The following is a 27,646-nucleotide window of genomic DNA, read 5'->3' on the forward strand; positions in this document are numbered from 1 at the left end:
GAAGGGAAAGCAGTGCAGATGTTGGCAGCTACCACCACCTTGTGACAGCCTCCATCAAGCTAAAACTGAGAAGTGTGGGTCCAGCGGACAAGGGACATAGATGTTATGATATTGACAAGCTAAAGTCCCTTGAAATACAGAAAGCCTTTGTTCTGCAGTTAAAGAATAGGTTGCAAGCACTTGCAGACCTTGATGAAGAGGAGGGGAATGCAGATGAGATCAACAAGAAGTGGGACAAAGTAACAGCAATTTATAAAAAGAACAGGAGTACTTGTGGCACCTTAGAGACTACAAATTTATTTGAGCATAAGCTTTCGTGGGCTACAGCCCACTTCATCAGATGCATAAATTTGTTAGTCTCTAAGGTGCCACAAATACTCCTGTTCTTTTTGCAGATACAGACTAACATGGCTACTACTCTGAAACCAGCAATTTATAAATAGAGCAGAGAAGCCTGTCTAGGCTACAGGCAGAAGAGAAGGAAGGGGTGAATTACACCCAGCACATGGAACGCCATAGAAACCAGATGAGCCCTGAAGAAAAAAGTTTGACACAAAATCCGAGAAGCTAAAGCACAAGCCGTATAGCAAGGCACACCGGGAGGTCAAACGCCTTGTGAGAGCGGACGAACGGCATTATATTGATAATCTGGCACACAAGCAGAAGATGCAGCTGCTCATGGTGAGCAAGGAACCGTCTACAAAATGACACAGTTTATCAGTGGTAAACGGCAGACACCAACAAACAGTCTCATCAGGAACAAACAAGGACACCTACTAACAACCGAAAAAGAACAAGAAATGCGCTGGACAGAGCATTTCAAAGAATTGCTGAACAGGGAGCCACCTAAAGAGGAAGAAAATCCAGGAAGCAGAAGAAGATCTTGATATCAACACAGACACCCCAACTAAGGAAGAGATCATTCAAGCCATCAGATCGTTAAAAAATGGGAAAGCTCCTGGCAAGGATAACTTGAATGCAGAACTGTTCAAGGTAAATCCTAAATTAGCAGCATCTACCCTGGCCCCTCTATTTACATCAGTCTGGGAAAGGGAAAAAGTGCCAGATGAGTGGACCAATGGGGTTATAGTGAAGATACGAAAGAAAGGAACTCTCAGTGATTGTAATAACTGGCGTGGTATCACACTTTTATCTGTGCCAACCAAAGTATTGTGTAAGATCATAGTCCCGCATATATCAGAGGCAGTTGATAGCGTTCTCAGAAAAGAGCAGGCTGGTTTTCGGAAAGGGCGTGGATGCACAGGCCAGATCTTCACTCTACGAAATATAATAGAACTGTACTTAGAATGGCAACGGCAACTCTACATACATTTCATAGACTTTGAGAAGGGTTTTGATAGCATTCACAGGACCAGCCTATGGCGCATTCTGCGGGCACATGGAATTCCTTTCCGTATAATCAACGTCATCAAAAGCTTCTGTTTCAGCTTTACATGCAGTGTTGATCACAGTGAGCTCAGTTTTGAAGTCAAAACAGGAGTATGTCAGGGGTGTGTCACATAGGAAATCCTCTTCAACATTGTCATCGACTGGGTAGTGCGGCGTACAACAGAAGACATGCCAAGAGGCATCAAATGGACACTCTTCTCATCCCTTGAAGACCTGGACTTCGCAGATGATGTCGCTCCCCTATCACATACCCAACACCATATATAAGAAAAAACAACTCGACTCAATGCATTCAGCCAGAAAATTGGACTGCAAATCAATCGAAATAAGACAGATATCATGACCTTTAATATTGCCTCACCATCACCAGTATGGATAGAGCAGGGGTGGGCAAACTACAGCCCGTGGGCCAGATCCGGGCCATCAGGGCTTTGGATCCAGCCCACGGGATTTCCCGCCGTGGTGCCGCAGGCCCCGCGCCGCTCTCAGAAGCAGCCGGCACCACGTCCCTGGGACCCCGGGGTGGGAGGCGGGGGGGCGGAGGGCTCCGTGCGTTGCCCTTGCCTCCAGGCACCGCCCCCCGCAGCTCCCATTGGCCGGGAATGGGGAACCGTGGCCAATGGGAGCTTCAGGGGAGGTACCTGGAGGTGTGGCAAGGGCAGCGTGTGGAGCTCTGTACAGGGGGTTGGGGAGCACAGGGATGTGGGGCTGCGCAGGGGCATGGTTCCGGCCGCTTCCCGCAGCGGTGTGGCATGGGGCCAGGGCAGGCATGCGGGGAGCCTGCCCTGGCCCTGGTGCGCACCACTGTCACCCCAGAGCCCAAACCCCTTCTGCACGCCGCCCCCCAACTCCTTGCCTACACCTCACACCCTAACTCCCTCGCTCCCCTGGGCCCCTTGCCTGCACCTCGCACCCCTCCTGCTCCCCAACCCCCTGCCCTGAGCCTCAGCTGCACTCCTCCTGCTCCCCAACCCCCTGCCCTGAGCCCCCTGCCACACCCCACACCGACCTGCTCCCCAACCCCCTGCCCTGAGCTCCCTCCCGCAGTCCGCACCCCTCCTGCACCTGAGCCGCCTCAAACATCCCACACCCCCTTCCGCACCCCAACCCCCTGCCCCGGCCCTGCATACAATTTCCCCACCCAAAATGGGCCCTCGGCCCAAAAAGTTTGCCCACCCCTGGGATAGAGGATTATGTTCTTACCAATGTAGAAACATTCACGTACTTGGGCAGCACCATCAGCCAGGATGGTGGAACAAGCCAGGACATCCGGAACAAAATCAGTAAAGCCAGGAATACCTTCAGGAGCTTAAACACAGTCTGGAAATCATCAAAATACAACACCAAAACCAAACTCAAGATTTATCAGAGCTGTGTACTTTCAACAGTACTTTATAGTGCAGAATGCTGGGGAATGAGAAAGTATGACATGTCCAAACTGTCTTCATTCCACACCACCTGCCTCAGAAAAATCCTCCGTATCTTTTGGCCTAGAACAATCTCAAACCAAGATCTATTGACACAGTGGAGGCTCTGAGCACCATCATTGCCAGGAGGCGCTGGAGCTGGATCGGTCATGTGCTTCGGATGGAAACTGATTCCATCACCAGAGTAGCCATAAGATGGACACCTAAAGGCAAACGAAAACGAGGTTGCCCGAATACAACCTGGTTAAGAGTGGTGGAAGCCAAACTGAAAAACCTGGGGCACAGCCAGGGAGCCATTTAAAGACTTGCCAGAACCAGACAGGCGTGGAGGAGCTTCCTCACTGCCCTACACGCCAGAGGCATAATAGGAACATGATGATCGATGACTAGTTTAACTATGTAGATTTTTTTTTTTTAATTGATGTAGATAAATCAGTAGACACACAGGACCTGAATCTGCTCTCACTTACACCAGTGTAAATCAAGAACAGTACCCTTGAAGCCTGTGGAATTACCCCGGTGTAAAAAAGCAGTGATGCTGAGAGGAGTTTAAGGTTCCATGCACAGCGTATTTGCAACTCTTTCTCTTTTTGTGAACTTTCTTGTAAACGGAATTTAGCTCGTATATATGTTAGTGGAAACTGGTTAGATGGGCCACAAGTACCACAGGAGTGAATTTGCAGCTCTTAATCAAACACATGTTCATAAATACTATTCACCCATCTCTGCTACTTACCGCCTGGTCTTTTTGCTCCCTGTGTTATATGCAGCTCACTTATTGGAGTACGTAACTGACTTCCTCATGTGCACAAGATAAAGGAGATTATTCTAGCAGCAGTGCAGCCTAATGGATAGACTCCTGGACTGGGGCTCTGACCTGGGTTCTATTCCCAGCTTTGCTGCTGAGTGACTTTGGGCAAGTCACTTCACCCTTCTGTGCCTTTTGTAAAGCACTTTGAGATCCACAGAGGAAAAGCACTATCTGAGAGCTAGGTATTATTATTCTATACCTTGCCATAAAGTGGGATGGCCTACTAGTCTGAGCACAAGACTGGAAGCCAGGAACTACTGAGTGGTTTTTTGTTTTTTTGTTTTTAATTCCTGGCATTATTATGACTCCCTCTCTGGCATCAGGCAAGTCATTTAACTTTTCTATTCCTCATTTCCCCCCCAGGTGTAATGTGGGGATACTAATTCCCGCATGACAGGAGGGTAGAAAATAAGTTAGTTAAATGTTTCAGACTGCTTTGAAGATGAAAAGCAGTAGACATATGGTAAGTAACATATATGGTACAAACAAACTTAGCTGTTTTCAGAGTAACAGCCGTGTTAGTCTGTGTATCTCACAGACTATGACTAACGGAGCAAAGAGGCTGCTTTAACCAGGGGTGTTGCATCTATCCCTTAATTAAGAGATTGTCTCAATTATCCCTTCAGTGCGCTGTATCCTCCTGGATGTGTAGTGAATGACATTGTAACAAACTGGCAGAGGTAGCTGGAGAAAAGCTCGTCAGCCAAATGAACTGAAGCAACATATTTAGTAGGAAATAGCTTTTCAGAGGACTCCAGTGGGTGCTTGCACTTGGATCTGGCCTGAAATAAATTTAGACTCAACTGTCCTCTCGGTATCCTAAACTTTATGCCCCTCAACACATAGGGCAAACCCAGAAGCTTTCCCTGGTCCCAGGCAGCGTTGCAAGTGGGTCAGTCTGGCATGAATAGTTCCCTGCTGTGATGAAGCTGTCAAGATGCAGAGATTCTTCCTGGTACGTCCCCCTCAGCTGGCATCAAAACAGACCTGAGCGGGTGGCCCCAGGGACAAACGCTCTCGGGTGAGATTGCCATATAGACAAATGGGAGACCCAGACTAAAAGTTGCTACTTGTCCTGAATATTGCAGGACCTGGAAGGCAGGCTTACAGGAGGTGAACCGTGTATATGCAGGAAGGTGCAGTGTCGGGTCCTTTTTCCAATGCACCTCAATCCGGATCTGTGGCATGCCTTGCTGTTCTTGTGCCGGGTTCCCCACCAGCTCTGCCAATGCATCTCCATCTGGACCTACATCACCTCCTGCTACTCTAGTCCTGAGCCCATAGCACGCATAATGCACCTCAGTTCTGACCCAGTGTCATTTGTTACTGCCCAGCCCAGGGGCACCCATTCTCACAGTCTTGACAGAGACGTGCGGTGTGCATATGAGAGACAAGGTGGGTGAGGTAATATTTTTCATTTTGGACCAGCTTCTGTTGGTGGAAGAAGCTCTTCTTCAGGTCTGGGAAACTTACTCCTCTGAGGCCTGCTCTACACTAGGAAATTAAGTCAGTATAACTCTGTCATTCAGGGGTTTGAAAAATCCACTCCCTCCTCCCCCAAACAACCCAGTTAAACCAACCTAACACCTGGTGTAGACAGCATTAGGTGAATGGGAGGATTCTCCTGTCGACCTACTTATTGCCTCTTAGGGAGGTGGGTGGAGTACCTACATCATGGGAGAAGCTCTCCGGTCAGCATAAATAGTGAGCATCTTCACTGAAGAGCTATAGTGCAGCAGTGCATCTGCATGCACTGCTGCAACTCTAAGTGTAGCCAAGCCCTGGGTGTCCAATCTAAATACAAGGTGGGACAGATTGTTAAACATAAAGGATTAACACATGTTGTAAAAAAAACCACTTAAATGAAGTGGGCACTTAACACCACTGCAGTCGGAGGACAAAAGAGGGTTAGTAGGTGAGAACATGATTTTTAGTTTCTAGCAGAGTTTTGAATTTACGTTCCCAGGCCTGTCTCCTGAAGGTCATGTGGACAAGTCCCCAACCTGGTTGTCAGCTATGTAGATATTCACAAGACATTTACTCTCAAAATAATATAGAATAAAAGGAAGCAGGATCACCAACCCCCAAGCCTTTAGAAATAAGAAAAGGAGTACTTGTGGCACCTTAGAGACTAACCAATTTATTTGAGCATGAGCTTTCGTGAGCTACAGCTCACTTCATCGTATGCATCCGATGAAGTGAGCTGTAGCTCACGAAAGCTTATGCTCAAATAAATTGGTTAGTCTCTAAGGTGCCACAAGTCCTCCTTTTCTTTTTGCGAATACAGACTAACACGGCTGTTACTCTGAAACCTTTAGAAATAATGAGTCCAGCCTCCCAAAATCATGCTGTGTTTTTAAAAATATGGGTTTTTCTTATTTGCCCTCTAGTTGCGTTTTTTTTTTTTTTTTGAGCCTTTGGAATACACTCAGGTCAAGACAACAAGACCTTTCTCCATTACTATGCATGTTAAAAGCCTTTTTTTTTTTTCCAGTGAAAGGTAAGATTCCTATGTAATAACATGCCACCTGGAGCTAGGGCTTTAAGAAAAACACCAAAAAAATTGTGAGTTGATTGGGGCAGGAGAAGGGGAATAATTGTGCCGTCTGGTGGTTCCCCCTGCCTCTAACTCAGCAGAGTGAGTGGTACCAGTTCAGAACAGGCACAAGAGCCTGCTCTTCCCTGGGGAGCCTCATGAGTTAGTGTGTTTACCACATGCTTTCTCCCATGATCTATGTGCAACAGGCTGGAAGATCATTGGCCCTGCCCACCCTGCCTGTCAGGCAGATGTTTAAATCAGCAACTGATGTATCAGCTTTTGGATTAAGAAGCTGTTTAAAATGGATTCCCAGCTGGGCCCCTCTGTTTTAGCTTTGATGTGATTTCAAGCAACTTTCCTTGCAGTTTTATCTCTTGTTCAGCTATTTGCAGGTCCATAGACAGCTAGGAATTTACTTCCTCCTAAGCAGTGGCCCATAGTACTGATGGACCAATACTCCATATACAGTGGGAGTAAAGGAGAGAGGTAAGTGAAATGAGTTTATTTACTGCCATCTCTCTGCTTCCCTCTATGGGCCTGATCCAAACCCCACTGAAATCTTCAGTGGGGTTTGGAACAGGCCTTGTATTACTAAAGAAGAGATTGCACTGATGCAGGTGCAGGAATCAGTTTCCTCTGGGCTTTCCCTGGGGCAGTGCGCTGTGCCAGTCACTGTGGAATCACCACTGGTGCCTGCTATGCTACCATGGCACAGCTATATTCCTTAAGGGCTTTAAAAGTGTGAGGGTGACTATCCTCTAGAAGAGGGGTGGGCGATAATTTTCACAGGGGCCCACTCCACAAATTTTGGTAATTTGTCTCTGGCCCCACATTTCTACTATATTTAATGGAGTGGGTGCGGGGTCTGGGAGGGAGTTGGGGTGCAGGAGGGAGCTCTGGCCTGGTGCACAGTGTTGGGGTGCAGGAGAGAGTGACGGGTGTGGGGTCTGGGAGGGAGTTTGGTACAGGAGGAGGCTCTGGGCTGGGGCAGAGAATTGGGGTGCAGGGTCTGGGAGGGAGTTTGGGTTCAGGAGGGGGTTCTGACCTGGGGCAGAGGGTTGGGATGTGGGAGGGAGTGTGAGGTGCAGGCTCTGCCCGGGAGGCACTTACCACAGGTGGCTCCTGTCTGGCAGCGCAGTGGGGCGCTCAGGCAGGCTGCCTGCATGCCGTGGCCCCATGCCGCTCCTGGAATCGGCCAGCTCCTGGCACCATGGCACATCTCCGCGCGCCCCTTGTGGGGAGGGGAGCAGCAGGTCTCTGTGTGCTGCCTGCGCCCGCAAGCACCACCCCGGCCAGCCAATGGGAGCTGTGAGGACAGTGCGGGGGGTCGGGGCAGTGCATGGAGCTGCCTCTCCCCCACACCAGAGGCGCGCAGAGACATTCCAGCAGCAGCTGGCCGCTTCCAGGAGCAGCGTGGGGCTGCAGCAGGCAGGCAGCCTGCCTGAGCACTCTGCTGTGACATGGGACTTTTAGCAGCCTGGGGCAGCCAATGAGCCTGGCGGGTCGCACAGAAATGTTAGATGGGCCAGATCTGGCCTGCAGGCTGTATTTTGCCCACCCCTGCTCTAGAAACACCTCCTTCCTTGGATTCCTCTCCTCCTCCTCCTGATCAGCTGGGAATGGGGATAATTTCCAGTCATGTTGTTGGAATGTGTGTTTTGGGTATGGCAACATTACTTAGACAATTGTGGTTGCGGGGGAGGGGAGGGGGAGCAGCAATGGAAGACCTTCAGGATAGGCAGATAAAACATGATCTTTACCCACTGCTGTAAGTTGGCCTGAGGGTAACTTTTAATCAATTCTAAGTACCTGCTCCCAACTGCTGCCGTCCTAAAGTGGAAGGTTCTCCCCATTGGTCCTTGAAAGTCTTTATTTTGCTACTTAAAAAACAAATGGCCTAACTTCTGAAAAGTGCCTAGGGATTTTTGGGTACCTCCATTTTCTGGGCTCATCTTAAATTCTGAGCACTTGCCCTTTGAAAATCAGGGCCCTCTAAGTTGTCTCAAGAATCACTAGTCAATTACACAGGTTCAGTTTTATGCTCTGTTGGACACTGTGGGCAAGTCACTTGGGCTATGTCTACCCCACCACTTATGTCTGTATAACTAATGTCGCTCAGGGGTATGAATAAAACACCCCCTGAGTGACATCAGTTACACTGACAGACGTGCCAGTGTGGACAGCGCTACCGCCTCTCGTTGGGGTGGATTCATTATGTCGATGGGAGAGCTGTCTCCTGTAGACTTGAGATCTTACAGTGGCGCCCTGGTCAGCTCTAGTATAGACGTAGCCTTAGACTGTCTGGCTCCGTTCCCCATCTGTAAAATGGGGATAATAGGGAAATGGTATCTCACTGGGGTGTTGTGAGGGTGAATACATTAAAGGTTGTGAGGCACTCAGGTACTATGTGTATGAGGGCTTTAAGTACTTGATGTATTTAGAGGTAACTGCTTTTTTATTTTTTATTTTTTGCCTAAGCATTACAACCAAAAATGAAGTACATGCCTGAGTGTGCATGGAGGCAGTATTTCTATCTCCGCAGTGTTTGTGTCATGTACAAATGAAACCATATTTGGGTTTTATGATTTCTGTAGTCACTAGAGAACCCTTAATTAAGAATACAACCTTACAGGGTAGATCTTAGACTAAACTGTTTTCTCTCTAGGTAACACATTTTTAATATATCATTGCATTTCCAACTGTTCCAGTTGCCTGAGACATGGTCCTGTGGCCTAACCTAGCACTGCATTCCTGACAGGGAAAGTAAATAAGACACATTAATGTTTTGACCTATTTGCTGTTGATTTAAAACCCCTGAGGGCAGTGATGTTGTTATAATAAAAGAAATTGCAAAACAGAAAATAAATCCCTGCTCCTCTATAGCGTGTCTATAATAGTTATTCTCTGTTCCAGTAGCATGGAGGGCCCCCAACTGTAGTATCATTGTTCTAGGCCCTGTAAATATATCTACCAAGAGACAAACTCGGCTCTGTAAAACTTTGTCTAAATAGACAAAGGTTGGGAGAAAGGCAGTAATATTATCCCCACTGCATAGATGGGGGACTGATGTAAGCAACTTGCCTGAGGTCATACAGGCAGTCTGTGGCACAGCTGGAAATTGTACCCAGATCTTCTCAGGAGTTCTATCCCAGTGCCGTAGCCAAAAGCCCCATCCTACCTCACCCTGAAGCATGTTCTACTGAGGATCCATGATAGCTGAGTTATCACAGACAGTGAGTGCTAGAGCATCCCATTGGAGCAGGAGGCTGCCAGGGGGTTGGCTGGCAAGAGCCCAAATAAAGGGGAATTGCCATTAAGGTAGTCAGTGCTGCTTATTAACCTGACTCGGACTAGAGGGGGCATTCAGTACCCCCTGCTCACGGTTTGCTAATTCCAGCTGCAGCTCAACTTTCATGAGAACAAACTTCAACACCAGCCATAGCAATGCTGAAGTAAAGTCCCAGCAGCCTTTCCTCACCACTGGTTTTCGCATTGGATTGTGTAGTCATTTTAGGCCCAGTGAAGCTATCTATCATTTGATTAAGAACCAGGGCACAACCCCAAATGGGTTTTGAGTTCTACACTTAGATTTCACCAACCAATTATCAAGTGTAAACTCCTCAGGCACTACACCAACCTAAACATGGAGTCATAGAGCAGAGTGCCCAAGGGGACTGTCTGTCTCAAGTGTGTGTATCTTTCTGATAGATGGTCCCTTATACCAAGAATCATGGCAACATCTGAAGAAGTGGGTTTTTTACCCACAAAAGCATATGCCCAAATAAATCTGTTAGTCTTTAAGGTGCCACTGGACTCCTCGTTGTTTTTGTGGATACAGACTAACACGGCTACCCCCTGATATGTGGCACCATCCAAGTTACTCCAAGTCCCAAAGGTATCTCAGGTCAATTGCACCTTACCTCTCACACTAAAGACAATGCGTGTAGCCAATCCTATAGCAAACTATATAAAGATTTATTAGGCAACGGAAACTAGAGTTACTTACAAGGTTAAAGTAGATAAACAAATGAGTTACAATCTTAAATTTCAAAAGGTGATACACTTCTATAATCAGCAAGCTCTTTGTGTCCTACAAAGCTAGCCCAGGCTAAGTAGTTGAGGATCTCTTGCTTATGCCAAGAAACATCTTGCCCCTCCAGAGGCCGAGTAGCGTAGAGATAATCCGTTCCTTCTTGGTAGGGATTTTATTCTTTTCTTCCCACATGCTTTTGACTGCAAAGCTCAGTTGATAAGGAACCCACTGCATGACTCATCTTTCGAGGGGGGCGGGGGGGGGGAAAGAATAACAAGGAAAGTCATTTGTCCTCTTATTGATAGTAAGTAAGAAAATTCCAGTTGCAATTTCCCACAATTGTCCCTCTGGTATGGGTGGATCTTTCTTTTTGGGATGGGTGTGTAACACCTTCTGGTGAAGATCAACCCTTCACACTAATTTGTCTCTCTCCTGCTTGGTGACTTAGCCAGACATAGAGGCTAACAATACAACTGCTCAAATATTACCCTGCAGTATGAGATACAGACCACTAAACACTGAGAATGGGGTGGAGTTTAAAGGTAATCTAGGCATGACCCAAAACCTAAACAAATACTTTGCCTCAGTTGTTAATGAGACTAAGGAAGAGCTTGGAGTAGTGGCAGGGTGGATAATAGGAAGGAGGAGGTATAAATTACCACATCCGAGGTGGAAGTCAAACTCAGACAGTTTAATGGGACTCAAAAAATGGGGTGGGAGGGGGCATAGCAGATAATCTCCATCCAAGAATGTTAAAGGAATTAGCACATGAAATTGCAAACTCAGTAGCAAGGATTTTTAATGAATCTGTAAACTTGGGGGTTGTACCCTGTGATTGGAGAATTGCTAATATAGTTCTTGTTTTTTAAAAAAAGGTGGGGGGCGGGGGGAAGTGATCCAGGGAAATACAGGCCTGTTAGTTCAACCTCAGTTGTATGTCAGGTTTTGGAACAAACTTTGAAAGAGAAAGTAGTTAAGGACATAGAGATTAATGGTAATCGGGATAAAAAAAACATGGTTCTAAAAAGGTAGATTGTGCCAGACCAACCTGATCTCCTTGTTTGAGAAGATAACTGATTTTTTAGACAAAGGACATGCAGTAGATGTAATCTACCTGGATGTCAGTAAGGCATTTGATTCAGTTCCACATGGGAAATTGTTAGTTAAAATGGAGAAGATGTGGATTAATATGAGAGAATTAAGGAACTGGTTAAAGAGGAGACTACAATGGGTCATACTGAAAGGTGAATTGTTAGGCTGGAGGGAGGTTATTAGTGGCATTCCTGGATCGATCTTGGGACTAACCTTATTTAACATTTTTATTACTGATCTTGGCACAAAAAGTGGGAGTGTGCTAATCAGATTTGCAGATGGCACAAAGTTGGGCGATATTACCAGTACAGAGGAGGATAGGAATATCCTACAAGAAGATCTGGGCAACCTTGTAAACTGGAGTAATAGAAATGGGATGAAATTAAATAGTGCAAAATACACAGTCATACATTTAGGGACAAACAACAAGAATTTTTGCTATAAACTGGGGACGTATCAGTGGGAAGTGACAGAGGAGGAGAAAGACCTGGTGTAGTGGTTGATCACAGGATGACTATGAGCCACCAACGGCTTTAAGTTGGTGGCATAAGTTAGAGCTTCTCCTCTGCAACTTTAATTTACACCAGGGCCTGGCAGTTCGAGATCAAGAAGCCGCAACTATCTGTTGCTCCGCTTTCCCTGCAGAGCTTGGGAGGGGTGAATCTGCCCTGATGTGTTCAGAGATCTGTTTCCTCTCATGGAGCAAGTCTGAAGCCTGACACTGACTACAAAATCCTCTCCTTCATCCCTGCCCATAAGTTGTGGAAAGGCCATATGCGTCCTCCCCCCTTTATATTAAAACAACAGGAGTCTGGTGGCACCTTAAAGACTAACAGATTTATTTGGGCATGAGCTTTTGTGAGTAAAAAACCCACTTCTTCAGATAAAGACTAACATGGCTACCCCCTGATACTCCCTTTATATTGTTTTCCTGCCTGGCTCCTTCCCTTGCTGGCTGATGCTGTTGACAAACCAGTGTTGTCTGTGTAAAGGACAAGGCATCAAGCTCCCACGGCTGAAAGATTCCAGTTGGACTTTTGCCGGCAAGTGGGTGTAGCAGCTGGCGTGGGAAAGCTTTCCACTTGAGGGGAAGAAGGGAAGGAAAACTAACAAGAGATGTAGCAATCAGATGGCTCCGGACTCAGACTACTCTACCTGCTAGGTTGTTAATAATCATTTGCTCTTTAATAGTAACCCTCTGCCCTTAAATCATAAATCCCTGATTCTTACGTTGCCCTTTCATTCAAGGAGCTTAAACATCATTACAAATGTTAATTAATTCTCCCTACCCACCCCTTGCTGATGGGAAAACGAAGCTCACCATGTCAGATGGTGGCAGAGTAGGGAAAGCGAACACAGTAGTTCTGACAGCCAGATCCCTGCTCCAACTTCTAGAGTACCCACACTTCTAAAGTATAAAGAACAGGGGAGGGGGCTCATTAATGTGGCTCGCTGGGGCATGCCTACTGATGTCATATAAGGGGGAAAATGTAATGTTTTAAAATAGATAATTGGAGTTGTTCATGCAAAATACAAAAGAAATGTCTCTTTTCAGTAGTAGGTTCCTCATTCTCCTAGTGTGTGGAGTAAACCTGTGTTTGACCTAAAGCATAGAATGGAGTCTTGCAGGAGAGGGCAGTGTGGTCCAGTGGCTAGATTTCAGGCTTGGGAGGCCTGGGTTCTATCCCCAATTCTGCCAGAGACTTGCTCTGTTACCTTTATGTGCCTTCAGTTCCCCCTCAGTAAAAATGGGGATAAGACTGCCCTTCCTTTGTAGAAGCTGTTTGAGATCATGAAGGTGTAAAAGCACTGTGAAAAGGGTAAGCATTACTGGAGAAGTTTGCCAGTGCAATAAAATACTGCCAGGGGCGTGTTGCTCCAAGTCTTCCACAATGAGATTGTGCTATAGAAATGTGTGAAATGTAACCTTGAACAATGATAAAGTGTAAACATAGGTAAAGCTAATTAATCATAGGGAAACAATGCATCAAGGTGTACAGTTACTCCCAGATCTACATTTAATTGGCCACTCAGATTCCTGCTGTTTCTCTCCCCCTCCCACACCCTGGGGTCCCACACATTCCCATCACAAAAGCCTTTCCATGTTTATCACCCCACCCCTGAATACTTGGCTATGGTATTCAAAATGTGACAGATACTATGTGCAGGCCTAAGGGGTTAGCTTTGCCTTGCAGTTGGTTGCCCTGCCAGATACAGCTATCCCCTTTAAGGATGATCTTCAGAGCCTGTCAGTGGCACTCTTCAATTATCCTGAATGAGCGCAAGGCTCTCCCTCAAGACCTGAGCATGCTACTCCCCCATGCCAGCACAGTTGGGAAGCTAAGGGCTGGGAATCTACCTGGTGTTTCCCAGCCCAGGTACCACTGTGGAGCACCAGCCATTCTCCAGGCCTGAATTCTTCCTTTATTATAAAGTACTTTAACGACCCAACCTGCAGTTGTGTTTCATTAAACTCTCCTTTGTCAGTACTGGTGGCTGATCCTAATCATACCACCTAGCAATGGGAGTTCACACCTGGACACATCTATCCTACCTTTTCCCTTCTTTCCACTCCATGGGGGTTCTTTCTGGGCACCCAGGCCCCACTCTCCACTGTGGGTTGTCCTTCATACTTGTGTGAAGTGTGTGTGAAACAACCCCTAGTGTGATGGAGAATTCTGACTGGTAGCACTTTGCACTGTAAATAAATACAAAAATTACATCCTTGGAGAATCAAGGAATATATTAGTTCCCACACTCAGGCCTCAAGCACATATCTAACTTTAAGCACGTAAGTGTAAGTCGTCCCGCCATGGCACAACATGGGAGTTAAGTCTTAAAGTTACACACAAGCTTAGGTGCTTTTGCTGGATTGGGGCCTCGGTCCATGAGGAGAGGTATCTCAAATTGCCTCCACCAGCGATTGCCAGGCAATGATGTGCACTAACCACACTCAGCCCACCTCCTCTAAAGTTAAAATTGCTAAAAAGCTGGAGGCTGGGGGACGGGACATTTACATGGCATAAGGACCCTGTGTTGGGGGACTGATGATGATAACCTGTTAGCCTGTTATATTTTCAAAAGTGAAAGGTTTGTTTCTGGAGGCTGAGTGAAGCCCCAGATCAAAGTAGGAGAATAGAGGGTTAGGTTTCATAGACAAGCCATGGCAGGTTAAATGCCTTTACTTCTGCAGAAAGATAGACAAACCAGATCACCCTTGGGAAGCCCGACCCCCAGTGGGGGACAGATTAGCAACGCCACTGGTATATTTACACACTTGGAAGGAGTGAGCGCCAGTCAGTGACTGTATCTAAGGTTGGGCTTGTGTGGTGCTGCAGTGAAGAGGCTTCTCCATGTTCAAAGGAGAAAGGTCAGGTCTAGATAAACAGTACGTGGTCCCAGTAGCTTTAGTCCCCATCACAGAATCACTGAGGTGGTAAGAAAAACTTTAACAGCTGCAGTGCTGCTTTTAAACCTAACAGTAAAGGATGGGTCAGGAGGTCACTGCTTCAGTGCCCCTGGGAAGGAGAGAACTTTTTCCTGGAATCCTTTGAAAACCTTAACTAAATTAGCGTGACTGCATTTGCTAAATGCTTGAGAAATCCAGATGGCTCAGGTCACAGGCTTCCCTATAAGCAGAGACACCGATAACTGTTTGCATTCCCATACCCAGCGACATAAGTAATGGTGCTACTTCCTGGGACGATTATATACTGTATATATAAAATAGTAGCCAATACATGTGAAAAATAAACATTGGTGGTATTTGGAGTTTCGTCTGATATCCCCTTCTCTGCTCCTTCCTTTTTTTCTTTCCCTTCACCTTCGCTTCTTCATCTCACCTCCTTTTCCACTATCTCTCCTTTTGCCCTCTTCTACCTCTACTCTGCCCTATGTCGCACAGCTCAGTTCACTGCTGGTGGTGGGACTGGGACATCAGTGGGGAGTTCTAATAAAGATAGACAAGAGCCTGAATCAAAACTCTAAATCCAAATAACCGCCTCACCTGCAAACTTTGCAGGTGGGAAGTCCTGAAACCTAGATCTAATTTTTTATTAAATATTATTATTAGTATTTGCTGTCTCCTTTCCTTGTAATGGGATGAACCAAAGCTGATCCAAACTTCTGAGGTGTTTATTCACAATATGTTTAGGATTTGGCCGCTCAGGTCCGTCCCCTTACTGGTATTTCAGGTAAATAGTTGATGCAATGGATTAGTAGATGATTAAACCAGTGGCAATCTCAGAGTGCTACTTATTACACAAAAATGGGGTCATACTGTTCCCTCTTCTCCAGTTCCCTTTACTCTGTTTCATTTATCTACTGGGTCTTGATTTTGAGCTCTGTGTGTCAGGGACTGTTTGTAAAGCACTTGGTGCAATTGAGCCAATGATCCTTGGCTGGGGCCCCAGGTAGTGGTGTAATGCAATAAATATTAACAACATGATAGGAGTGGAGGGGGAAGACAGCTACATATGGCAATGTCAGCTGTTGTTATTATTGATACAGCTCCATAGGTACAAGATGCTGTACAAACACATAAGAAGATCAGGGTCTCAATATCAGAGGCCTCTTACACTGTAAAGATCTGATCCTACAAGGTGCTGCTGAGCTCCCTCAGTTCACATTCAAGTCACATGAAATGCTCAGGCTGCCCTGAAGTACCCCCGAGGGATGGGAGAACTCACACAGCTTTAGAATCTTGAAATTCTGTCCTTAGACAAGAACATAACCTGGTGGAGAAAGGCAAAACTAGAACCAAAGGCTGGGAGTTAAGGCCAGGCAAATTCAAGTTAGAAATAATGCACAAAGTTTTTAATAGGGAAGGTGATTGACCATTGGAACAAATGACCTGGAGATGTGGTGAATTCTCCATCTGTTGAAGTCTTCATATCAAGACTGGATGATTCTCTGGAAGATGGGCTTCTGCCAAACACAAGTTATTGGGCTCAATACAAGGGTCACAGGGTGAAATTCTCTGGTCTGTGTTGTTCAGGAGATCAGATTAGCTGATCATTCTGGTCCCTTCTGGTCTTAAAATCTTTGACTCTGAGACCTGACCTCTGTTTGGCTCTGACAAATTACAGCTTCCCAGCTGCTTTGATGTTGTATTACTTTTTATTTTTCATTCCTCTGGTTGTCCTGGAAACTGAGCAAGAAATACTTTTAAACAAGATCACTTACTTTCAAGGTGGCATCTTTCACAGCACACGCTGCTGCTTAGTTAAACAAAACATAATGGTTTTAAATTAAATTTCTCTTCGGGGAGGGGAGAACAGTTTTCATTTAGGGGGAGAGCTGGTTTTGAGAAACATGAAAAATGTCACCAGACTTCAAACTTTCCAAAAGTTCTAACAATTCCATGAAGCCTAAGTCCTCAATGAGTCCTCTCTATCCAATTATAGGGCAAGGTGAAGGAGGTTAGTATTGGAAGGCAGGTGAAACAAATTGGTTTGAAGGAGGAAAGGAAGCCAAATCCTTGTTTCGTTGAAGGCAATGGGAGTTTTGTTAAGGACTTAGGAAGGATGGCTGAGGAACTGGAGTGGTTCTTGGGAGTTCAGGTTTAAGTTCCTGGCTCTGCCACAGATTTCTTGTATAACCTTAAGCGTGCCATTTAATCTCGCTGTACATCGTATGTAAAGTGGGGATGATAATATCTGTCTAGCCTATTTAGGTTGTAAACTCTTTGGAGCAGGGACTGTCTTGCTTTATGAAAGTATAGCACCTCGTACAATGGGGCCCTGATCTTGGTTGGAGCCTCTCTAGGTGATACTGCAATGCTAATAATAATGAGAATGACGTCAGTGGCACCAGGTTTTGTCTTGTGCAGAAATATGACTTTTTTGTGGTCACTGGATCCTCAGTTAAGTCAATCAAAATTACAAGACCTTTATTGCACATCTGTAGAGCACTGGTTTTTAAACTGCACGATTAACATCCTAACTGGTGTAGCTTCTCTGTGGAAATAACGTAATTCAGATCAATGTGGGGAAAATTATAGTAGAGCGGCACTTTACAGATGACTAGGAGCTTGTTTGATTAATGTACAGGTTTAAACAGAAAAGCCACTCTGTTTCTGACCTGGTCGCTAGCTGGGTGGTGCGTGAATCAGAATTTGGGCCATGTGGTCAATCCTTCATGCCACGGGCTGTGCGCGGTGTGGTGGCAGGATGCTCAGCCTCCACTGAGAGCAGTAGGAGGTGTCTGACACTGCTGACAAAGAACCCAGGGGTAGCAGGGTTGTGTTACAGAAGAAGGCATATCCAGTTCTCCTCATATAGAAAGACGAGTCAGCTCACTGCATGGCCTTTCAGTGTGGGGAATAATTGGGAAAATGTAAGAGCCCATCTGTCCTAATGAAAAACAAAACTGCTTAGACTGTCGGTCTTTCATCAGTTGAGACTGAGCCGATCACAACACGTCTTCCAATCTTCTCTCGCTCTGGCCATCCTTCACCATGCTTGTCCATATCTCCTTGTTAGGAAGTCATCCCACCTTTTTGGAGGCCGACGGCATGGCCGTTTCTGTTCTCGCAGATACCACTCGGATATAGCTGCGGTCCATCTGTTGTCCCGGAGTCGGGCCACATGTCCCACCCACCGCATTTTGCTGAGCCTGCTTTCAACAACAACGTCTCGCACTCCAGACTGCTGCCTAATTATTTCATTGGGGATGTGATTGCGGAGCGAAATGCCCAAAAATATTCGTTCCATCGCCCTCTGTGTGACAAACAGTTGATGTTCTTCAATCTTTGTCAGCGACCATGTTTCGCTGCCATATAACATTGCTGGAAGCACGGTCGAGTTAAAAAGATTTGCACAAGTTGTTTTGCTGATCTTTCCTTGGAGGATGTCCTTGATGTCATTGAATGCGCACCATCCAGCTTTTTTTCTGCGTGACAATTTGCCTTTCTGATCGTGGCGCATATTGACTTCCTGGCCCAAATAAATGTATTTATCAACCTCTTGGATCTGCTCTCCTCCAAGAGTTATTTGGGTTCTTGGCAGAACATCTGATCTCATGTATTTTGTTTTTGACCGGTTCATTTTTAATCCGACTTGACTACTTTTCGCGTTCAGTTGTTTAAGCATTCTCTCAAGCTGGGCTGTATTTTTGGCTATCAGCACAATATCATCTGCAAACCTGAGATGGTTTAGCTGCTCGCCGTTGATATTAATCCCACCTTTCAAGTTTGCGTGTCGAAAAACCAATTCAAGACAGGCTGTGAATAGTTTTGGTGAAAGTGTATCTCCTCGTTTCACACCTTTCTCGATGGGGATTCGGAGGGGAGTATCGAACAGCAATATGTCTGTGCTGCAGCCAGAGTTTGCTTCCTTTAGTAATGTGATATATTTTGCGCTGATGCCCTGTTCTGAAAGAGCTTCAAGAACAGTGTTAGCCTCTACGCTGTCGAACGCCTTCTCATAATTCACGAAGGCAATGCACAAAGGGAACTGGTATTCCCTTGAACGCTCTAGTAGTTGGTTTAGAGTGAAGATGTGGTCTCTTCTGCTGTAATTCCTTCGAAAGCCGGCCTGCTCTCTAGGTTGCTGTTCATCCAGGTTTCGCGACAGTTGATTTGTTATTATTTTAGTGAACAACTTATAGATATGCGAAAGCAGGCAGATCGGGCGCTAGTTCTTTAGATTTTCTCGATCGCCTTTCTTATGCAGCAAGATGGTATTGGACTCTTTCCAACTGGACGGTATCTTCTGGCTGAACCTTTGGGCGAGAGCTTTCCAAACTTTCTGACCTCCCTCCTTAAGCACTTCTGCTGTCAGACCGTCCTGGCCTGGAGCCTTCCCCTCTTTCATTTGATGGACTGCGTGACGGACTTTGCTGATGAGAACCGGGAGTATGTGTTCATTGGTTTGTTGAAGTGATGGCATTGGGACATCTATACGGGATGCAAACAGCTGGGTGTAGAAATCCCTGCAGATTGTCTCCATCTCTGTTCGATCAGTTATTGATTTTCCGTCCCTGTTCTCCAAAGCTGATAATGATGACCTGTACAATGCGAGTTCCTGTTTGAATTTTTTGAGACTTTTACGATCTTCAGCAGCCTTTAGGAGCTTTTCGGTTCGAAATTTCTCGAAGTCTTCCTTCAACTTCATTCGTATGAGCTTGCAGAGAAGGGAGTACTCGAGCCTGTCGCTGCCATTTCTTTTCATTTTCCTCCTCTTCTCCAATAAAGTCTTTGTATTCTCCAAGATTCTTCCGCTGGCTCTTCTTGGTCTTTCACGCTCAGCTGATTTCACACAACGTTTCAGTCTCTTACTGAAGTTCTCATAATCGTCATCGCAGTCGTCCAGGAGGCTCCAATCTTCCCTAGAAATGTTTTCCTTCAGGATTGCCTCGTTGAAAGCTACCAGTTGGTGCCTTCTGTTCACCATACACAGCGCCTTTTTCTCCACCTTCACAGTGAATGTGAGTCTGGCTCTCAGTAGGTGATGAGCGCTACCGATATTGAATGATGGCACTACTGAAATATTCTGCACGATGCGTTGTCTATCAATCAGAAAGTACTTTCTGAAAAACAAAACAGCGTGTGTTATTCCTGCCACTTCTTGTCCAGTGATGCCAATCAGGGCCCTGATCGCCAGCAAAGTCAGCAGAACTGAAACTTTTAAACTGGGCAGAGCTTACGGTGAGACTTCAGTAGGTCAGGCGCCAATTCCTCAGATACTGTGATGCTCAAATGACTCCGAAAAGCCTATAAATAAAGACATTAACCATGGATTCACAGCATGGCCCACAGTGAAACAAAACGGATCCGTCCTCGAGGGTACCGAGCAGCTGTGTAACATTGTGGTTACCTGGGTTATACTTCCCAGATTGCACTTGTCTGCCTTTAAGGCAGCCTGTCACACACTTACATGGTATGGTTTATTTATTGCAAGACCCAAGGTCGCCCGTCCTCACTTCTGGTGTCAGGTTACAGCTCTTAGGTGGGCTTCTCTTCATGGAAAAATTTCACCCCAACATAGCACATGACCTCTTAGGCTGAGAAAGTGATTCTTTTTGTCTGTTGATGCAAATGCTTCTTTGGGAACACTTGGATTCTGGTATTTCCTATCTTTTCTAGGGCGGGAAAACCTCCTCTTGAGAACATGCCCTTTCATGTGCTGAGCCAGGAAGCCAGTGTGCTGTGTAATTTCTCTGCAGTACATGAAATATAGCTGCTGAGTCAGGAAAGAACTGTGACTCAGAAACTCCAGGAGCATCAGCAGGTCAAGAGGTATACTCCCAAGGTAAGGAAAAATCCTCTATAAGAGGAAACAAGGAACGTATAGTGCAGTGTGCATTATATAAACAGGGCACCCTACTCAAAACTGAAATATAAGCTCCAGCTCCTTCACCAGGCTGCACTGGTTGGTTGGTCAAGAGGCAATAGACACATTTAGTGATAAACTTCGGGCACTGCAGAGAGCCTGATTTTTCACAAGTACTGAGCATACACTGCACCACTTGCGATCAGAGGGTGCTGAAGCTGCTTAGCACATCCTGAAAATCGGACCCACAGTGCTTAATTGTAGAGTTGGGTGAGAAGTGTTTTTTTTCCCCATGGAAAACTTCAATTTTGGCAGAAATTCAAATTCCAAAATATTTGCTTTGGAAATGCTGGTGTGGTGACTCATGGAGACTGTAGTTCGGGTGCCTCCAGCTCCCATTCTCCTTTATAGACAGGGATCCCGCATTGTTGGACTACATCTCCCATGATGCACTGTGGTCTCCACAGTTGGAGAAGGGAGGCAGTCCATCGTGGGAGTCCCTAGCCATGGTGCATTATGGGAGATATAGTCTGGCCATGTCTACAGACCTCTGTTGGTATAACTACGTAGCTCAGGGGTGTGAAAGATTCACATCCCTGAGCGATGTAGTTATGCCAACCTAGCCCCCTGGGTAGACAGCGCTATGTCAAGGGGAGAGTTTCACCAGTTGCACCAGTGCAGCTGCACCACTGTAGCACTGTACATGAGGACAAGCCCTGAGTACCTTTCCCAGGCCTGTGGAAGAGCTCTGCTTATCTCAAAAGCTTGTCTCACCAACAGAAGTTGGTCCAATTAAAGATATGACCTCACCCACCTTGTCTCTCCAAAATACTTGTTGAACATAAAGACAGTGGTAAATACAGTTAACATTTGAAACCCATCTCAGTGGATAGTCTCAATAACACATCAGCTTCCAAGTTCAGTGGAATCGCTCATATGCGTAGAGGTACTCATGTGCATAAATGTTCATAGGATTGGGGACTAAAGGACCATTTTGATCCTGAAACTGGTATGTTTTTATTTTATGGATCCTATAAGGTATCACACTGACCTCCTTTAGATTTTAAATCTCTTTTGGTTCTTGTTTGTTTTGTTTTGTTTTTTAATTGAAGAAGTCTACCATACCTCAGACCATTTAGTTTAGTTCTGATCAAAATCGTCCAAGTGAGTCCAAACAAAAACCAAGATATAAATCTTATCAAAATAGTCTTTTTTGTGTGCGGGGGGAGGCGGATGAGGCGGATACACTTCTGTTTCTTCTAGATTGTAAACTCTCCAGGGCAGTGGACTGTCTTATACTGTGACAGATGCGTTATCTGCTCTTAACAAATAATGAATAATAATAAATAGTAATCCAAAACAACAACAAAATTAATTTAAAAAATCAATTAAAGCTGCTGGGTGACAGGAATATACTAACCTATTGCATCACTTACAAACCCCAAGGGACACTGTAAGTCTGACACAGCTCACCCAACAGGATACAATCTATTCTAGCCAAGTATAAAGTAATACATATGTAAGTATAATAATGTAATGCAGCCCAACAGTCCTGTAACCCGTCACAGAACAACCGCCACAATAACTAGGATTCAGCGTGAATACTATCCTTTCGCCAGTAATCTCAAAATAGAAACGCACCACAAAAACCTTTTGGGGAATAGAAAAACACATAGAAAGTGTATATGTTCCAGTTAATGACACACGACCCCAGATTCTCTGTTGAACTCCACGCCCTTTGCACTTCTCAGGTGTCACAGATGGAACCTCTGTCAGTTGTAAATAGCCAGTGGAGAATTCCCCTTGTGGAATTCCCCCTGCTGCTGTAAAGCTCCTGAGGTAGCTGCCCCCCACTGTCCAGCAAGGGATGGGGAAGGGGAAGGATGTGTCAGAGATGCTTCATAATGCTATGCTGGTCCTCCGCTCGCTGCTCTAACAAATGCTGGCATGGTGGCACAGAATCAGAGTGCTGGCAATTAACTCCGACGCTTCCCCAGCAGCAAATTGTTGGCCCACAATAGAGAATCCAGCCCATGCTGTTTAGTAACAAAGGGCCTGGTCCATCCCTGCATTTCTCTAATGTCATACTGGTGTTATTCCATTGCAGTTGTACCAAAATAAAGTAATTTAGTGGCGAATCAAATGCAAAGTATCTTTGGCGCGGGGTGGGGGGAGATGAGTTTTGGATTATTTTTTGTAATCTATTGTTTGCTAAAATCAGATGATGAATTTGGCACTGTACCTTTCCTGGAGAGTTAACAATCTTGGATCCCAAAGCTGCAAAGACTTAGTCATGCTTCATGTTAAACATGTGACAGTAATCTCATCAAAACCACTGACTTTGATGAGATGATTCAGATGCTTAATACTAAGCATGTGCACATAAGCCTTGGCAGGATCAGGGCCTAACAGATACATAGAGGATCAGAGTCTGATACACTTGCACCCATTGAGTAGTACCTTACTCTCAAGTAGCTCCATTGATTTGTGGAATCAGGTATGAATCCCCAGGAGTAAGCAGTTCAGAATCTGGCCCACAGAGAAGATATTTAGATTGTAGGTAGATATTCTATGTAGATACTGATATTTATGTTGTGGGCCTCATGGAAGAAATGGGTCTTCTGAGTGAGAAAATGGTGAGGAGAAACTATAACACCCACAGCACCAGGGACCTTCTAAACACTACTATAGCCCTTCACCATGCTGGGAGGCACCTGTATGTTCCCAAACCTCCTTTTCTCCTCGTATCATGTTTGTTAAGTTTGTAGTGGGTAGACTGCAAAATACCTGAAATGAAGGGCCTGCCCCACAGTCCTTTAGTCAGGTCTCAGATCTTTTAAAGCTCTAATCCTTAACGGCTTTGGCAGATGATTGGAGTTTAGAAAACATCAAGTAGGCACATTTCATTCCAGGCAGTTCCTCTCTAAACAGAGATTATTTTCTCAAACCCCATGTAGATCTCTGCGAAGAAAGGTGACAGTTTTATGGCACAGCCCTATCGTTGGAAAAACACAGGCTTTTAATTATTTTTATGAAGCAAGTTTATCTTGCTGTGCTTGATAGTAACTCCCTGTTGGCTTTTTTACTCAGTAATAATCCAAATCAACATGCTGTAGGGATTTCCCTTAAAATTCACAGACTAAAGTCTGTAATTAAGGAATCTGGAATCTTATAAGCCTCTGTGATATGATCAGACTGACGTTTTGTAACCCTGGTTTATGGAACATTTGAGCTGCTTCTCTGAACAGTGCTGATAGAAAACTTTCCCATATGTCTACATGAGCCATGTGGAGTCTGAACAATCTAAAACTAGCTCACTCTCACATTGAGATAATTCTCAGCTGATCATGGGCCCAGTCCTGCAATCTTTGAGTACAAACTGCTTTGATACAGGGAGGGGAGGATGAAGGAAGAAGTTGAATAAAAATATATGGCCTGGTTCTGCACTACTGAAGTCAATGCAATTTTAAAATCGACAAAGAAATGCTTTGTCCACGCAAATAGCCTGTGGAACTCATTGTCATAAGATCTCATTGCTCCCAAGAGCGTAACAGGATTTCAAAAAGGATTGGATATTTTTATGGATAAAAAGAACATCCAGAGTTGTAGTAGCAAGGCTGAAAAAGAGAGTTTGGGAGGGATATAAATCAGTCAGTTTATGGGCACAAGCCAGCCCCTCAACTATGGAGTTTAGGAGAAAACTTTGTTTGAAGACAGATTATGCTATAACCACCTACTGGAGAGTTTCTTACACTTTCCTCTGAAGCAGCTGGTACAGGCCACTGGCAGAGACAGAATACTTGGCTAGATAGAGTCATTCAAATCCTGTACGGCAATTCCTGTGCTCATATTGGAAGTCTTCCAACTAACTTAAAAGTAAGCAGCACTGGACCCATAAGGACTCCAGGTGCACTTGGTGAAAGTACCAGCTGATTAGCTGGCAGCAGCTCAAATGGTGTAACAGGTTGTTTTCTTACAGGTGCAGCTTGGATTACAGCAGAGCACTCCCCCCTTGTGTGGTCATATCAGCTTCAATTACTGTGTCACCTGGTTGCCAATGAGGCCCTGAGCTTGAGTTCTCTGTGTGTGTATTATCTCTGCCATTGTCCTAGAGCTGCTTTGTTTAAAGAACCATTAACCTTTTATGGCCTTGAAGGATCTGAACCGTGGGATTTCTTTAGGCTTTTAAAAAGTTACTATTATTAGTCAATGAAAGTGGATGGCCAGCAATACTGTGACATAGAAAGCAGAGGAAGATTCACCAGGAGTAAAACATCAGAGAATATTTCTTGACTTTGAAATGCTAACCGAGGAGATTTATGGTTACACTGCAGGACTGGGCCCTTGATACTAGCACTGCATAGATTTAGCATTGGAGGAGAAGAAGGTGGCCTCATAATTGATTTCTGTACTTAACTATAATGCTTAGCTGTAAGTGGGTGCTGGGTTTTAGTTCCAAAACAACTGGTCTATAATACTAACTTTGAAAAGTGAAATAAACCTTCAGCACTTTGTAATGAACAACAGCATTGTATTCACATTGCTCTTTATGTATTGTTTTAACGGAGGAGCTGGTGTGCCAGTTAACTTTGACTAGAAAGGGATTTGTTTTTTAAATTGAAATGTGGTGTGCTCATAAAAGGTGCTAGCTTTACAGCCCTGGAAGCTGAGGAAGTTTTAAGCAGTGTTGTAGCCTTGTCAGTCCCAGATATTAGAGAGACAAGGTAGGTGAGGTAATATCTTTTATTGGACCAACTTCTTCTGGTGAGAGAGACAAGCTTTTGAGCTTACATGGAGCTCTCTTAAGCCTTCACGATGCAGTTGGTAGTGCAACGGCAAACTGCTTTGTCTGCGACAGGAAACTGGAATGGTCAGTTTGTACTTGGAAACCGTAAAGTGGCCCAGGTTTGCTGTGGTTCACAAACATAGTCTGAATTTTCAGTTTTGGAGTGAAACCCAGAAGTAGGGGAATGTGGGCTGGTCTGGGATTTCTTTATGGTTCCACATAGCTCTTCTCAACCCTCCCCCCCATCCCCTGAGGTGGGAGATGAGGTGGAACAAAGGCCCTACAATGAACAAATAACAGGAGGTGATTGAAGATATGTAGGATAAATAACGCTTTCCATGACAGGTCAGTATTTTTTCTATTAACTTTTTATTAAACTTTAAAATACACAGAAAAACAAACATTATAAATGGTATATAAACTTCTCATAATGTATTAACCATGTGCTAGCTAACCTTAGCTATACATTAAACATTTCAGTACATATATAATATGAATGGCTAAAATCATATTAGTGTAGGACTTGAAGGGACCTCGAGAGGTCATCTAGTCCAGTCCCCTGCACTCACGGCAGGGCTAAGTATTATTTAGACCAGGGGTAAGCAAGCTGATTTGCAGTGGCACTCACACTGCCCAGGTCCTGGCCACCAATCTGGGGGCTCTGCATTCTTAAACATTTTAAAAACCTTATTTACTTTACATACAAAAATAGTTTAGTTATATATTATAGACTTATAGAAAGAGACCTTCTAAAAACATTAAAATGTATTACTGGCACACGAAACCTTAAATTAGAGTGAATAAATGAAGAGTTGGCACACCACTTCTGAAAGGTTACCAACCCCTGATTTAGACCATCCTTGACATCCTTGTCTAGACTGCTCTTAAAAATCTCCAATGATGGAGATTCCACAACCTCCCTAAATTTATTCCAGGACAGGAAGTTTTTCCTAATGTCCAACCTAGACAGCTCTTGCTGCAATTTAAGCCCATTGCTTCTTGTCCTATCTTCAGAGTTTAAGGAGAACAATTTTTCTCCATCCTCCTTGTAACAAGCTTTTATGTACTTGAAAACTTTTATGATGTCCCCTCTCAGTCTTCTCTTCTCCAGACTAAACAAACCCAATTTTTTCAATCTTCCCTTGGAGGTCATGTTTTCTAGACCTTTAATCATTTCTGTTGCTCTTCTCTGGACTTTCTCCAATTTGCCCACATCTTTCCTGAAATGTGGCACCCAGAACTGGACATACTACTACTGTTGAGGCCTAATCAGCGTGGAGTAGAGTGGAAGAATTACTTCTCATGTCTTGCTTATAACACTCCTGCTCATACATCCCAGAAGGATGTTTGCTTTTTGTAGCAACAGTCACACTATTGACTCATACTTAGCTTGTGGTCCACTATGCCCCCCAGATCCCTTTCCACAGTACTCTTTCCTAGGTAGTCATTTCCCATTTTTTCTGTATGCAATGGATTGTTCCTTCCTAAGTGGAGGACTTTGTATTTGTCCTTATTGAATTTCATCCTATTTACTTCACACTGTTTCTCCAGTTTGTCCAGATCATTTTGACCAGTTTGATATGAATCAGTTATTTGTATTACACAATTTACAGTTTGTTTATAAAGAAAAATTATTAAGATAACAAAAGAATAGAAGCAAAATTCAGAGGAGGGGGATCGAGATGTGGAGAGAAGGAAGTGGGCAGAGAGGAGGGGACAGGTCAGAATTTCTGATAAGAACATACAAATGGCCACAGTGGGTCAGACCAGTGGTCCACCTATCTAGCTCAGCAGTCAGAGGCTAGGGACACCCAGAGCATGGCGTTGCGTCCCTGACCATTTTGTCTAATAACCTTTGTTGGGCCAGTCCTCCATGAACTTATCTAGTTCTTTTTTGAACCCAGCTATACTTTTGGCCTTCACAACATCCCCTGGCGACGAGTTTTACAGGTTGACTCTGCATATTATGTGAAGAAATACTTCCTTATCTTTGTTTTAAACCTGCTGCTTATTCGTTTTATTGTGTGACCCATGGTTCTTGTGTTATGAGAAGGAGTAAATAACACTTTTTCTCTACACCATTCATATTTTTTAAGACCTTTATCATCTCTCCCCTTAGTCATCTCTTTTAAAAGATTGGGAATTTTCAACTTGGAAATCTCTCCTCATATGGGAGATGTTCCATCCCCCTAATAATTTTTGCTGCCCTTCTCTGTATTCAATTCAAGATGGGACAACCAGAACTGCACTCAGGATTCATATGTGGCTGTCCCATG

The 27,646-nt window shown here is 44.8% G+C and overlaps 2 protein-coding genes across 3 annotated transcripts in view; one reads left to right on the forward strand and one right to left on the reverse strand.

Moving 5' to 3' along the window:
* Nucleotides 1–21,454, reverse strand: part of LMNTD2 (lamin tail domain containing 2) — a 104,497-nt gene extending 83,043 nt beyond the window's left edge. The window contains exons 1-2 of the mRNA XM_043548491.1: nt 21,399–21,454; nt 19,326–19,841 (exon numbers count right to left, since the gene is read on the reverse strand). Of these exons, the coding sequence (XP_043404426.1) occupies nt 19,326–19,841; nt 21,399–21,454 (572 nt within the window). The remainder of the gene's footprint in view (nt 1–19,325; nt 19,842–21,398) is intronic.
* The window catches only part of RASSF7 (Ras association domain family member 7), a 123,421-nt gene that overhangs the window by 20,545 nt on the left and 75,230 nt on the right, over nt 1–27,646 (forward strand). The window contains exon 1 of one of the 2 annotated variants that reach the window (XM_043549033.1): nt 20,422–20,563. The exons of the other annotated variant lie outside the window; for it this stretch is intronic. The gene's annotated coding sequence lies outside the window, so the exon portion shown is untranslated. Of the gene's footprint in view, nt 1–20,421; nt 20,564–27,646 lie in introns of those variants that run through there. 2 annotated transcript variants of the gene reach the window in all.

This window comes from Chelonia mydas, chromosome 6, assembly GCF_015237465.2.
Source record: "Chelonia mydas isolate rCheMyd1 chromosome 6, rCheMyd1.pri.v2, whole genome shotgun sequence".
Taxonomy (NCBI): Eukaryota; Metazoa; Chordata; order Testudines; family Cheloniidae; genus Chelonia; species Chelonia mydas.